Source organism: Maylandia zebra, linkage group LG6 (assembly GCF_041146795.1).
Source record: "Maylandia zebra isolate NMK-2024a linkage group LG6, Mzebra_GT3a, whole genome shotgun sequence".
NCBI classification, from domain to species: domain Eukaryota; kingdom Metazoa; phylum Chordata; class Actinopteri; order Cichliformes; family Cichlidae; genus Maylandia; species Maylandia zebra.
Genome location: NC_135172.1, coordinates 41,226,821 through 41,239,807, shown reverse-complemented (window position 1 = coordinate 41,239,807; position 12,987 = coordinate 41,226,821). Strand labels below are relative to the sequence as shown.

The 12,987-nt window shown below is 38.8% G+C and overlaps 1 protein-coding gene across 1 annotated transcript in view; it reads right to left on the bottom strand.

Moving 5' to 3' along the window:
• The window catches only part of dnah6 (dynein, axonemal, heavy chain 6), a 55,811-nt gene extending 43,500 nt beyond the window's left edge, over positions 1 to 12,311 (bottom strand). Inside the window, exons 1-20 of the mRNA XM_024802720.2 lie at positions 10,984 to 12,311; positions 9,928 to 10,896; positions 9,716 to 9,792; positions 7,865 to 7,935; positions 7,533 to 7,715; positions 6,485 to 6,634; positions 5,555 to 5,893; positions 5,282 to 5,416; positions 5,065 to 5,158; positions 3,993 to 4,053; positions 3,600 to 3,786; positions 3,378 to 3,479; positions 3,188 to 3,295; positions 2,937 to 3,023; positions 2,731 to 2,851; positions 1,549 to 1,700; positions 1,228 to 1,380; positions 853 to 1,104; positions 594 to 722; positions 319 to 432 (exon numbers count right to left, since the gene is read on the bottom strand). Coding sequence (XP_024658488.2) covers positions 319 to 432; positions 594 to 722; positions 853 to 1,104; positions 1,228 to 1,380; positions 1,549 to 1,700; positions 2,731 to 2,851; positions 2,937 to 3,023; positions 3,188 to 3,295; positions 3,378 to 3,479; positions 3,600 to 3,786; positions 3,993 to 4,053; positions 5,065 to 5,158; positions 5,282 to 5,416; positions 5,555 to 5,893; positions 6,485 to 6,634; positions 7,533 to 7,715; positions 7,865 to 7,935; positions 9,716 to 9,782 — 2,505 coding nt within the window. The 5' untranslated portion in view covers positions 9,783 to 9,792; positions 9,928 to 10,896; positions 10,984 to 12,311. The remainder of the gene's footprint in view (positions 1 to 318; positions 433 to 593; positions 723 to 852; positions 1,105 to 1,227; positions 1,381 to 1,548; positions 1,701 to 2,730; positions 2,852 to 2,936; positions 3,024 to 3,187; positions 3,296 to 3,377; positions 3,480 to 3,599; positions 3,787 to 3,992; positions 4,054 to 5,064; positions 5,159 to 5,281; positions 5,417 to 5,554; positions 5,894 to 6,484; positions 6,635 to 7,532; positions 7,716 to 7,864; positions 7,936 to 9,715; positions 9,793 to 9,927; positions 10,897 to 10,983) is intronic.
• Between the last annotated feature and the right edge of the window lie 676 nt (positions 12,312 to 12,987).

The following is a 12,987-nucleotide window of genomic DNA, read 5'->3' as shown; positions in this document are numbered from 1 at the left end:
CCCAAACATACTCTATATCCCAGGTCCAGGTACCCCCGCCCTCAGAGGGGCAAGCCGCACCTAGACCCAGGAGATGTAACCCTTCTCTCTGGGGTGGAGGCAAGCGGACCACCTCCTTATCTGCAGTAGCAGGGAGGCCCCGCATCCCAGACCCCAATCTGACGGCCAGCACCTCCTCCCAGCCCCCCAGCCCTGACGGCTAACAGAACCGGGGTGAGTGAAGACCCCAAACCTCCCTGCGCCCACTCACAAATTGAGCAGGTGGTGAAAGAATTACTTTCAGTGCTGTAGATATAGAATTAAACGTTTGCACCTCACCTGCTGCCATCCGTTCTGTAAAGGGTCCCATTGCTCCAGAGAGGTCCAGAGCAACTGCTTTAGCTTGAACATTGCCGTCAGCTGCTCCAGTGACTCAAATTTGGTCACCTCCATCTTTATTAATTAAAAACAGAGAATGGGAGAGTAAGTTGTTTTCAGGTGGTCAGAAGTTTGGCTTTCAAAATTAAAGTAACAACTTTTTTTTAGCACACATTGAAACTGTTATGGCCTGATCTAATTTCTATGAAATATGTTTACATTGAAAGAAGAAATACCTTGAATTTCTTCTGGTAGGCTATGCAGGAGGATGCTTTGGCCTGTAGCTTTTCTATGGAAATCTTGATCTCCCTCAACAGCAGATGCACTTGTGATGAATCAGCATTGATGTCTAGAATTTGTGGATCCTACACATTGAAATCCACAAGTTTTTAATTATACCAAATGTATTTTGTTTTTTTTAATTGTCCATTAGTTAGCATTATTAAAAAGAAAAATAACAACAAAATTAAAAACAAAGTCATCATCTTTTTATACCTGCAATTTAAGCTGGATTTTCATGTCCTCCTGTTTGATTTCCTTTATATCCTTCTGCAAGCAGCTGCAAAACTTTTCCATAGTACCATTCCGCTGTAGCACTGCCTTTAGCATGACAGAGCTTAACGACTCAATAAAGGGTTCCAGTGCGGCAAACTTCACAAGATCTTCTGGTGGTGTGGGAACTGAGTACATGTTGATCAGATCGTACATTTTGGATACTGATTTCTGCTCTTCTTTTATTTCTATAATCTAGCAAAACAAAAAATGGAAATATGGAGTCAAGTAAAGCAGAGAAAGGAAGCTGAGGAAAAAGAAAACAAGCTGCTGTTTTATTGGTTTATCGGATTTGATTATTAAACAGGAGCGTCTCACCCTCTCCTGAATCTCATCCACAAATGTGAGAAAGTCAGCCAGCTGAGCTGTAGTAGAAGGACTGAAACCTAGTTTAACTTCGGCCTCACAAACTTCCGTCACTATGGCGTCTACTTTCCTCTTAGCGAGTTGGGTGAGCATGTGATTGATGACCTTAAATCACATTTTATGGTCAAAAACATTTCCAAATGTTTCCAAAACAATCAAGAGTAAAATTTAGATGAAAAACAAAAAACAAAATAATAATGGGAAAAAAAATACATTTTAGTGGACTAACTTATTGAGTGTATTGCATGCATGTGCAGATAGGCTAATCCTAACCTCCAGATTTCGGAGGGAAGATGACACAAGCTTCTCTTTGAGCTGTCCTTTGTCCACAACCAGTAAACCAAGATGTGTCCTCTGCTGAATACCCGCGGCTTCCTTTTGCTGTGTGGGGTATAACTTGAGCGCTTTTTGAAAGAAGGATAAATCTGTGAGATAAAATCAAGAATTATCAGCAAAAAAGGAAATAACATGTATCTTGTGGTTTCTTTGCTTTTTGTAAACAAACCACAAGAACAATAAGTTAACAAGTAAAACTTATTAACTTATTATTCTTCGTGACTTTATTTTATTTTCTCCTATTCAGAAACATGTCCAATATCCCCATTTTGCTTTTTTAGACCGAACGTTTTCCCAAGAATATTAAAAGCATTTATAATGTAAGGTGTTCTAAAATAAACATAACAACCATCAAACTAAGAATGAAAAAAATGTTTTAAAAAATCAATATAGTATAGGCTACAACAATTGATTGACCCTGTACTGTTACCTAAACCTACAGTGATAAGAAAGATTCCATGTCATATCCATATCATTACGTACACTGACTTTTACTTGTAGAGAGACTCTGCCAAACTTGTAAAGAACAATTTAATTTGCTGAGAACAATCAAACTGTGGGGTCTATGATCCAAGCTATGATCTAAGATATAGAGGCTTCAACAGAGAGTGGAATGAATATGCTAAAACAAAATATTGCTGCAAACTGACTGCTGGCTACAAGAAGAGAATAATAATTTTCTTAATGGAGTAGAAATAATAATATGTAATGGTCTCTGAAGGTATGTGAATTTGGTGACAGCTTGAAGTATTAAAAGACAAAATGAAATATGTTTTGTAAGGACACAATTGAAATCACACTGAGTCATATGGATCCTGTCTGGGCAGTAAACTATAAAACATTTCCATAACAAAAAAAAAAACGCATTAAAGAAAAGCAGCAGGCCAAGAAAGGACCGAAAGGACCAATGCAAAAGTTAAATAAATATTAAAAAGCATATTATGAGGGAGGACATTTGTCATATTTCAACGATACACCCAGTGACAACACATGAATGTGCTGTTTTTAAGTGTCCAACTATCTGACAAATAAAACCTTTATCTTTTCAAAACAAAGACAAAAAACACAGAAATTTACAGAAAGCTCTAACAGTGTTGATGCTGATGTACTGCACATTACCTTGATCCTGTCCCTGCAGTGCATCCAGATCCAAACTTTCATTCTCCTTGTAGATTCTCAGAAAGTGCTCAAACATGTGTGAGTACACGTTTGCAGCAGCAAATACAATCTGGAATGACCTCTGAAGGAGAAAAATACAGCAGCTCAGTTCAAAGCTATCAGGACGCCATGAGACCTTAGGAAAACAACACAGTAAAAACACTGACCTGGATGCTTTGCTTTAAACTTTGCAGGTAGACGTCATTGTTTAGGATAACTTTCAAAGAGGGTGCATTTTCATATTTATTTACCACCTTCCAGAAACATATAAAACATTCAAATAAAATCCCATATTAATTGCAAATTAAAATTCAACATAACCATAATACTTCAATCATATCAAAAAATCTGACAATTTTAAGTATAAATATGAGGCAGGTTGAAAATATGTTGAAATAGATTGAAGAACGTCACTAACCTCACCCCTTTGAGGTTCAATCACTGAATTAAAAATAGGATCTTTAGTAAGATCCTTAACTGACGTCACCATGTTCTCAAAATGCTTGATAAAATCTGCAACAGTCTCCTGTAGGAAATAGAAACATAATGTTGATGGGTATTTTCTGATTAGAAACAAAAAAACTATACAGTGTAAAAACTAATCATACCCAGAAGTTCTCTTCAGAGGGTTTATAAGTCAAGCTGTTTGTGTCCAGGATCAACTCAGACATGAATACAGGATGGAATTGAGGAGCTTCTGACTCAATAGTCTGATGAAGATACATATATTGGCATAAACAAGAATGTGTTCTCTTGACATCTTGATTTCTCATGGCTACAAAAATAAATGCAATATTTTTACAGTTACTTGTACTGAATAATTCCCCTACCTTTTCATCCATCTCTTTTTCAGTACAGTCAGTGGCAGCGTCTGAGTCAAGGGTCCAGCTTTGAATGATGGCATTGCTGGGTGTTGGACCTGCCTGCACTTGCAGGAGAGTCAGTATTTCATCCACTGCAATCACTGCACAGCTGTGCAAGGTGGTGATAACCAAATAGTCAACAAGTCGAACAAAGCTGGGCAGGTAAGAAACAAAGACATCGTTAGTGTGACAGATGTGCTTGAGCCATGATTATCTGTTCTGTATTTTTGCCATTTTGCTTATTTACTTATGTGAGTGTTTTGTTATTAAAACAAAAAAGTACAGTATGCTTAATATACAAATCAATACAGAAAACATATTACATTTTGGGAAGCAAAGACAGAAATAAAATGCACCCACTGGATGACGTGGTTGAAGAAAAAAGACATGTTGGTCCCTGATGCGATCTTCTTTTCTTGTTCTGTGACAAACCGAGCATGAACAGGCTTTGAACTTTGTGATCTACATCTGGATATACAAATCAACTTTCTCTATTGTGTCAAGACTATCTCTGCAACCTACATCCCCACAGCGCAGCATGGATACTCTTTAAGTACCTATAATGCGTGTAGTGTGCGTAACATCAGCATGTCTGCTTAAATTGTAAGAAGAGAGCTGGTCACCCCGACCTCTTCAGAGATGGCTGTTGTCTCCCCCTACACAAACTAGTGAAAAGCTTGGGTGCTTCACCAACCTGCTGTCGTAGCCATTTTTGCCACGTGAAATCTGGCCAGTTAGAGGAAAAGTCAGGCTGCTTTCATTCATCCTACCCAACTCACCAGACAGTTACAAAAAAACATTGTGCTGTTGGCAATTGCTACCTGACTCTCAGAGTCACATTTCAACAGTCGCAGCGACAGAAAACTGCATCACACCCATAGTTTTTAGAACCTGTATAACATTAAGTATATGACGTGTGATTGTTACCCAAATTACTCCAGCACATTTCCCAGACAGAATATGGCTAGCCCAGTGGACGACACCTATTTAAGTTGTGGAATAAATATGCCTATAGAGGGTGGCCATGGTAAGTGTGTGTATTACTTAGGCCCAGACCGTGCCCATGTGGCTAGCAGGGGTCTAGCCTAATGCCTGAACTGCCTGAACAGCTGCATATGCTTGGTTTTCTCATGGTGTCTTACAGAGTCCACTGAAGGAAGTCTTTGAATTATACAGAGTCCATATAAGCCTATGGACACATGGAGTTCATATGGACTCTTACATATGAAATATGTAAGACAGAGAGATGAAAGAGAACAGTTGGTTACATTGTAACCCAGATTCTCAGAGTGAAGAGACTATCTCTCCAGTTCCAACCTGCTCAGAAAGGTCTTCAAGCCAAGGTTAACCTATGTGGCTTATATAGCCACAGTGGCAATTAGTTCGTGGCCACCAGCATGTGTCTTAAACAGTATCCACATCATGTACGCACCAACACGAGCTTTAGCATCCATCAAGTAGCGGCCACAGGTATAAACTGTCTCCTCCTTTACTAGTTCATGAAACCCCTTCAGGTCGCTGTATGCCTGATAATAAGAAAGAAAGCAATAATGTAATAATAACCTTATAACCAATGTAATGAAACAGACAATATCAGTATATACATACACATACACATATATATATGAAAAGTTCTTATACAACTGCACCTCTTGTAGTTGTTTGATCTTACTGTCCTGGAATTCCTGCAGTGTGTATGCATACTTTTTCTTCACGTGACAGAAGCCTGTTTCAATAAGTTGGCAGCACATTTTCCTAATATCCATCAGTGCAGGACTTAGATTCTGATTAACATAGACAAATGTAAAGAACATGATAAAAGAACCACACTTTTATTAAAATCTGTATAATTCAAAGACTTTCTCTCTCTGAAAATATTTAGAGCTCACTAAAAACAGACTTCAGTTTGTACATACACATACCGGGATGACAATAAACAAATTTTTTTGTAGTGACTCCCTGGCCAAAGTCATCTTGTTGGCACGAACATTTCTGTGCCAGACATAGAAAGGTTTCCATAGTCTGTAGCGTGCAAAGAAGGGGATGCATCGCAGCTTGCATACGTTCTTTTCCCAGCGCTTCACAATTAGCAATCCTGCATCATCACCATCAGACTCCGAAATCACAGTTTGACTGTCAGTCAAAACAAAGTCAGTACTGTGGTACTCATTAAGTTGAGATTTGGAAGTATAGTCCCACTGTATATAACTCTTAATGGGAAGCCTTGGGAGAGGGGGGGTTGACATCACACCCTTTAAGGGCTGAGGAAAGAAGAGAGAAGTTAAGTTTTCCAGTTATAGTGGCAATTATGACAGAAAATTGCTTTAGACATATTTTGGAACTACCTATTCACTGTACACTATAGATATTGTTTACTGATGTACTACAGCACTATATTGCTTTTTAATGTAAAATATGCTACCATTATTACAAATTCCTCAAACAAGCTTTATTTGTCACCTACACAATCATACAGAGTACGATACGCAGTGAAATGTTTCGCGTCTGAGCTGCTGACAGGCTGCAGAAGTAGCCACACCATTCCAGGGCTTGGTTTTTAGCATGGGGGGTCTAACCAGGACCCTTACTTAATGGATACTGGGTGGGAATCGAACTTCCGACTCCCACTCCAAAGGTGTGTAGTGTTACCGCTACATTATCAAGCTGCCTGAATATGTCAAGGGACCTCTTTTATGATACAGTATTTACTTTAACTAACTTTAACTTATAAATACTAGACTAGAGTACTTTCTGTACTGTGTGTGCAATGCTTGCGACATCAGACAAGGGCTGGTCACACAATATTTTAAAGGGCAAGCTTTTTTAAAATCATACCTATTGACTTCTCATACCTGTTGGACATTTTTAGTGGATGGCAGAGGAGGTAGGTGGACAGCTTCATGGTGCCTTTGTTTCAGATCTTTTGGTGTGGATGACTGCTCAGAGGCTTTTAAGTGTTGGAGACTCGGTTTCTTAGGTCTCACAAGCCTCTTTGGCACAACCTACATTAAAGGTAAGCAAAAAACTGCATAAGCCCATAACAGTTTGATTCTTTTATGGACGTGAAAAGATTTATAACGATAGCTTGACTAACTTCCTAAAGAAAATGCAGTGTGAATGCTGAAAGCTGAATGGTTTGAGTTGAACTGCTGTAATTATTGAATTATTTAAGGAACATGTTGAAGCTGTTGAAATATACTAAATCATTCCAAAGTGCAGAACTGGTGAAAGCCAAAGTTTGCACACAAAAATGTAGAAGAATGAGTGTTAATATTTCATCTGGATTTGATTAAAAAAACTCAAAGCGTGTACTGCTAAATATATAAACACTGGCAGCCACCAGAATAACCCCTCAGCCTCCTAGTAGATGCAGCTATGACATACATCCTCAGTGACTTCCTTTTCAGTTATTGCATTCACATGATTTCATAAAATAGGGCATGTTTATGCCTTTATTGGATAGCTCAGCAGTGAAAACAAACTGGGGGACAGGAACGTGGGGAGACAGAGGGCGAAGACACCCATCAAAGGCCCAATGGTTGGACTTGTTCTTGCGCCACTACACTCTGGCTATGTGGAATATGGTCACCTGTGGCCCCTTGTGCAGACAATGCAATTCCAAAAAGTGAAGCAATGCATAGTTGGATACAGTTTTAGCCTAGAAACCAGGCAGAATGAATCCCTTAAACCCTTAATCCCAGGTGAATATTTGATAGTTTTGAGACGTTTACATTATCACTGTAAGAGGCACCTTCTAAAAAAAACCCCCCAAACAAACCAAACTAAATAAATTGTACAACACAGTATTAAGCAACAAATTGCCACAAATGCTGATGTAGCAAATATGATACAAATTAAAGCTCATAGTAGGCTTTTTTCATACATATTATCGTCTAATACCTGTTGGTCAGTGGCATCTTTAGAGGATGGCTGAGAAGTTAGGTCGATAACTTCACGGCGCCGTTGCTCCAGACTTTTAGATGACTGTGGCTCTGTGTACCAACCTGGAAAAATCATCTCTTCGCGAGCTTTTAAATGTAGAACACTGGGCTCGTTTCGTTTTACACATCTCTTCAACACACCCTACATTTAAGGAAAGCAAAAGACATGCAAAAGCCCCTATCATTTCATTTATTTTATGGATAAGCAAAAACTCCTATGGATGACACTGGGTATACAGTAAACTGGATCTCATACCATCTACCATTTGAACTTAATAAGCCAAGTCTCACCTGGGGATCTCTGAATGGAGGCTTTGGTGGGTCAGGGGGCTTCTGTAGTTCAGGAAGCTTTTGCAGCAGCTCTGTGACAGTATCAAGTAGAAACCAAACTTATTCCTAACATTTGCAAAAGAGGTTGACTTTTTAAAGACATAAAGGCCTAGATGACCTCTAATTTCCTGTTTCTAAATTCAGATAGAAATCTTAGAAATGGTGTCTAACCAGATTCTTACTCTGGATGGCATTACCTGGGCTCCAGTAACACTGGGAGGAATCTTGAAGTTTTGACCAGGAAATGTCCTTCAATGTGCATATTAAGCAAATATGTAGGACTGCTTTCTTGCATTTACGCAAGATCCCTTTAATTAAAAACATTCTTGCTCAGGGTGATGCTGAAAAATTACTTCATGCATTTATTACTTCTAGGCTGAACTATTGTAATTAATTTGATGCGGAGACTCCCGCAACACTACACAAGCAAAAGTAATGAGAAACAACTTTATTCAGTGACCAACTGATTTTTTAACTACATTTTTCCATCATCTTCCTCTTTTAATGTTCCTGTACTTATATTTACTTTTAAATTTTATCTTTTTTTATTCTTTATATTAACTTATTTGCATCTTTCTGTGTAATTTTGAGTATGTATTACGTTAAGACATGTGGGGATTTTTTCCCTCCCCTTTTAATCTTTAATGGTTTAGTCCAGAATCGAAGGCTGTGACTTGGGCTGTGACTTAACTAAATGACCAATACCACCTCGTTAAATGTCAGTTGGTCAGCTGGTTTATTTGTGAAGGTTTAATTATCCATTTGAAATTGTTTTCTGTTTCCTGGCTTTTACTTAAACACAAACTGTTTTACATTTTACAATGACCCTCATGAAGGCTACAAGCCGAAATGTGTTGGTCACTTAATAAAGTTGTTTCTCATTACTTTTAAGTGTTGCTGGAGTCTCTGCGTCATTAGATCCTTATCTTCTCCATGCAGTAGGTGTAGTTGTGCCAGAAATATTTGTTACTATTGTAATTCATTAACTAAAAGCTTTGAAACCCCTTCAGTTGATCCAAAATGCTATAGTGAGAGTACTGACAGGCACTAGAGAGATTAAGCATATTTCTCCTGCATTAGCTTCTCTTCATTGGCTCCCTGTTAAATTGAGAATTTAATTTAAACTCCTTCTGATCACATACAAGGTCTTGAATAATCACGCCCCATCTTATCTTAAAGACATCATAGGACCATAGGACTTTGCTGTCAGACTGGTTGTTTACTTGTAGGTTTCTAGGATATTTAAAAGTAAAACAGGAGACTAGCCTTTTAGACCTTTAAGGCTTTTAGACCCTTTTATTATGGAACCAGCTCCCAGTTTGGATTCAGGACACAGACACCCTCTTTACTCTTAAGATTAGACTTAAAAACTGTAATTTATTTTTGCAATGCATATGTTTAGCGCTGGATCATGTGACCCTGAAGCCTGCTTAGTTATACTGCAATAGACCAAGGCTGCTGGGGGCTTCCTACAATGCACTTAGTGTTTCTTCTTCATTCACCTTATTTAAATACACCACTCTGCATTTATTCATTGGTTATTATTGTCTCTCTTCCACAGCCCGTGTTTTGTCCTGTCTCACTCCCCACACTCTCACACTCTTGATGGCTGCCCCTCCCTGAGCCTGGTCATGCCGGAGGTTTCTTCCTGTTAAATGGGGAGTTTACCTTCCTACTGTCCCAAGTGTTTGCGCTCAAGGATTCGTCTGATTGTTGGGGTTTTCTCTGTACAATATACAGCGTCTTGAGGCGACGGTTGTTGTGATTTGGCGCTGTATGAACACAAATGAACAGAATAATGGATGTACCCACCTGGGGAGCCACTAGCACTTCTTTGGGCAGGGAGGATCGGCTGCGCGCCCCTCGTAGTTGAGTCCATATTCTCGTCCCTGAGAGAGTAAAAAGACAAGAGGACAGGAAGTGCAAAAAGCAAGTGCACAGTGTGATGCAACTAGCTAAAGTCACGTACTTAAAACGCTGGAAAACGTCGAAGCGAACTGACAGTTGGCCTGTACTGAACCTACCGTTAAGTTAGAAAACGTTTTCAACTTCGTTGATGCCTGATGACAGTGTTGTGATTGCAGTCACCTTGTATTTAAGCAGGCTATCGAATCAAATATTCAGCACCAGAATATCTTATTGTTCTCTCAAAATAATAATTAAACTGCCTTAGTGTTTAGAGCTTTGTCAAACTAGCTACAAAGCGCTGTACCGTCACCGAATGAGGTTTACGGTCTCCTAGCAACAAAATTATTTCCCAGCATGCAACGCAGCCTAACGTCCCTTGTTTGGCATTTTACTACAAACACACCCCTCGAGTGAAAGTGGTCTATATGCAGTTATTGCAAGCATCCGTGTAATTTGTATGAGACTACAGGGTGTCAGCGCTCCACACGTTCATCTTCTTCCACAGCTGAGCAAAACAAAAGAGTTTCATCCCCTTAACAGGCATATAACAGCTAAGAGTTAAATGAAATATACAGTAAAAGGCAGTAAAAACAACGTTTATGTCCCATTATGTCTGGCAAAATTTGGAAAACGGAATTCAACGGAATATAAATATCCTAATTTATTACGCAAAATGTAATTGGAATTGAGGTGTCCTTCTTATCATACTGACATCATGAGACTATTGTACTAGTCCTTTACAGGGATCATCTGCTGGCAGCTTGTCATACTGCATATGTCAGTTAGATATACACTGAGTAAACCACAAATATCTCAGTGTTAAATCTTTTACTTTTTTAAAGCATCTAAAAGTACTAAGGGACATATTGTCACGGTACGGCATGGCACACCGTGGAAGGAGTGGGGAAGGAGGACCCAGGCGCGGTGCTCTACGTATAGACAGTGTTTATTTACAGAGGGTGATATCAAACAACAATAAATCCCCGTGTTTCTCCCCAGACTCCCGTGTCGTGTCCTCCAAGTGCTCTCTGCTCCCGTGTCTGCACTCCCGGTGCTCGCTGCTCCTTAAGCCCTCCACGCTCCTCCTGCGGGAAACAATAGCGGCAGCAGTCAGGACACTGAACAATGGCAGGCATACACTACACGACCAAAACCTAAACTGGGTAACTAACGTGGAGTCCCAAGCAATGATCCCGCGTCGGTGGGAGCTCCAAGACTCTCCTAAGTAGCTCCCCCGACGAGCCCTGATCAGCGGCAGGTGTGTGGCTTCGGGTGTGGCCAGTCCTTCCGCAGGGCCACACCCCTCAGGCCTGCAGGTGGCTGAGCTCCATCCTCCAAGCATCCCCGCAGACATAAACACACACACTCACATCTACAATCATGGAGGAGAGCAGCAGCAATACCAAAATACATATAATAATAATAATAATAATATAATACATAACTGCTCAGGGATCCTGGGTCGCCCAGTCCCAGGACCCTGACACATATGGTGGAATTATAATTTTCCATTACCACAAATATAATTATTTTCCCAGACTGTTGTTCATAGATGCAAGCTTTGCATTTCACAATCATCAGTGAATCTTCACAATATCAGTGCAATTCATTCGTTTCTAAACGAACTCAGTTTGTTTCAGTTCTAGGTTCATTCTATACATATTTACTAAGCACAGGACATATTATTCTTATATATGCATTATGTGAAAAAAAAATCATTTAAAAAAATCATAAAATATCATTTTAGAGCTCATATAATCGAAAGCATCTGCCGAACCTTTAAAATAATAGCTGTGCAGTTATTTAAAGTTTGGATCTCGACATAGGAGAAACCAAACAGCCACTCCATCACATTTTACATTACTCAGAAATACTCTCCTTGTTATTCAAACATCCAACTCTTAACTCATAAAACGATATGTTCTACACATCGAAATAAAGACATCATATAATTAATAATTAGGATATCATAAATGCAGCTGACATCACTAATGTGTCCAATGTTTTGGCATTTCCATTGTCTTTAAGGGAACTCAATACAAGGATCTGACACAAATAATATACATTCAAATGATAATGAAATAGCCCTTTAAACTGAACTTTAAGTACAAGATAAGCAGTCACTTACATGGTTTTCTCTGTTCATCAAAGACACTTCATTTTATTAGAAAGAAATATCATTTTCTATTCTCCAAAACAAAAGTTTAAGGTTTTGGAATGGGACTAGGGTTTCAATCATAATCAGTGATGATCTACTTTGGTACACTGGTCCAAGCTTGGTCTCTTGTTTTGTTTTTTTTAAAGACAAAACCCCCCCGCATGGCATAATCACATGGCTTAGTGTAGGAGCTTGAAGGGGAATTTTATCAACTTTGGAAATGGACAATTTTCATTTTCAAAGTTCAGTGGTTCTTTCGATGGTTTTGGGACTGTTTCTCATTGAGCTGTTGCTAGGTAGATTAGAAATTGTTGAGATTTTAAGGAACCAATTAAATGCATTTTCTAGATGTTCAAATTTACTCCTTCACTGTAGTTGTATATTAGAAATATCTGTACTTTCGTTTCCTCCACATTTTCAGTTGCTTTGATGCGTTCTCGTTGTATGTGATATGTGAGTTTTCTCCTCTTGAAGCAGCCCAACTTGAGAGAGACGAAAGAAAAAAAGAATCATTAGACCAGATAGTAAAACCATTATTTCAATATGCTTAATCAAGTTACACTTAAATTAACATAAAGATAAAAGTCTTTAAGTCTCACCTTAAACAGCACGACTGTGATTACAATCAGGAGCACGAGTCCTAAACTAACTCCAGTTGAAATAATCAGCAGTTTATTTGGAGGGATAATGAAATCAAACTGAACTTCAATCTGTTGCCAGAGAAAACAGAAAAGAAATCTAAGTGCTACCCAACTCTTTTTAATGTTGACCCATCTAGTAGTATTATTTGAATGAGTGAAGACTGCAGGTACCCTTCTCATTGGAAACTGGAACGGCGTAAAATCGTCTTTTTTCTGTGGGTCATAAATATAATAAATTAGGTTTACTGAAAAAGCAATGACAGAAATATGTTGTGGTCAAACTTAGACATACCTTTTGTTTAAGAGATTCCAACACAAACCGATCCTTGTTATAGCCAACATGTATAGAACTTACAAATTTTACATTTCCACTGTCT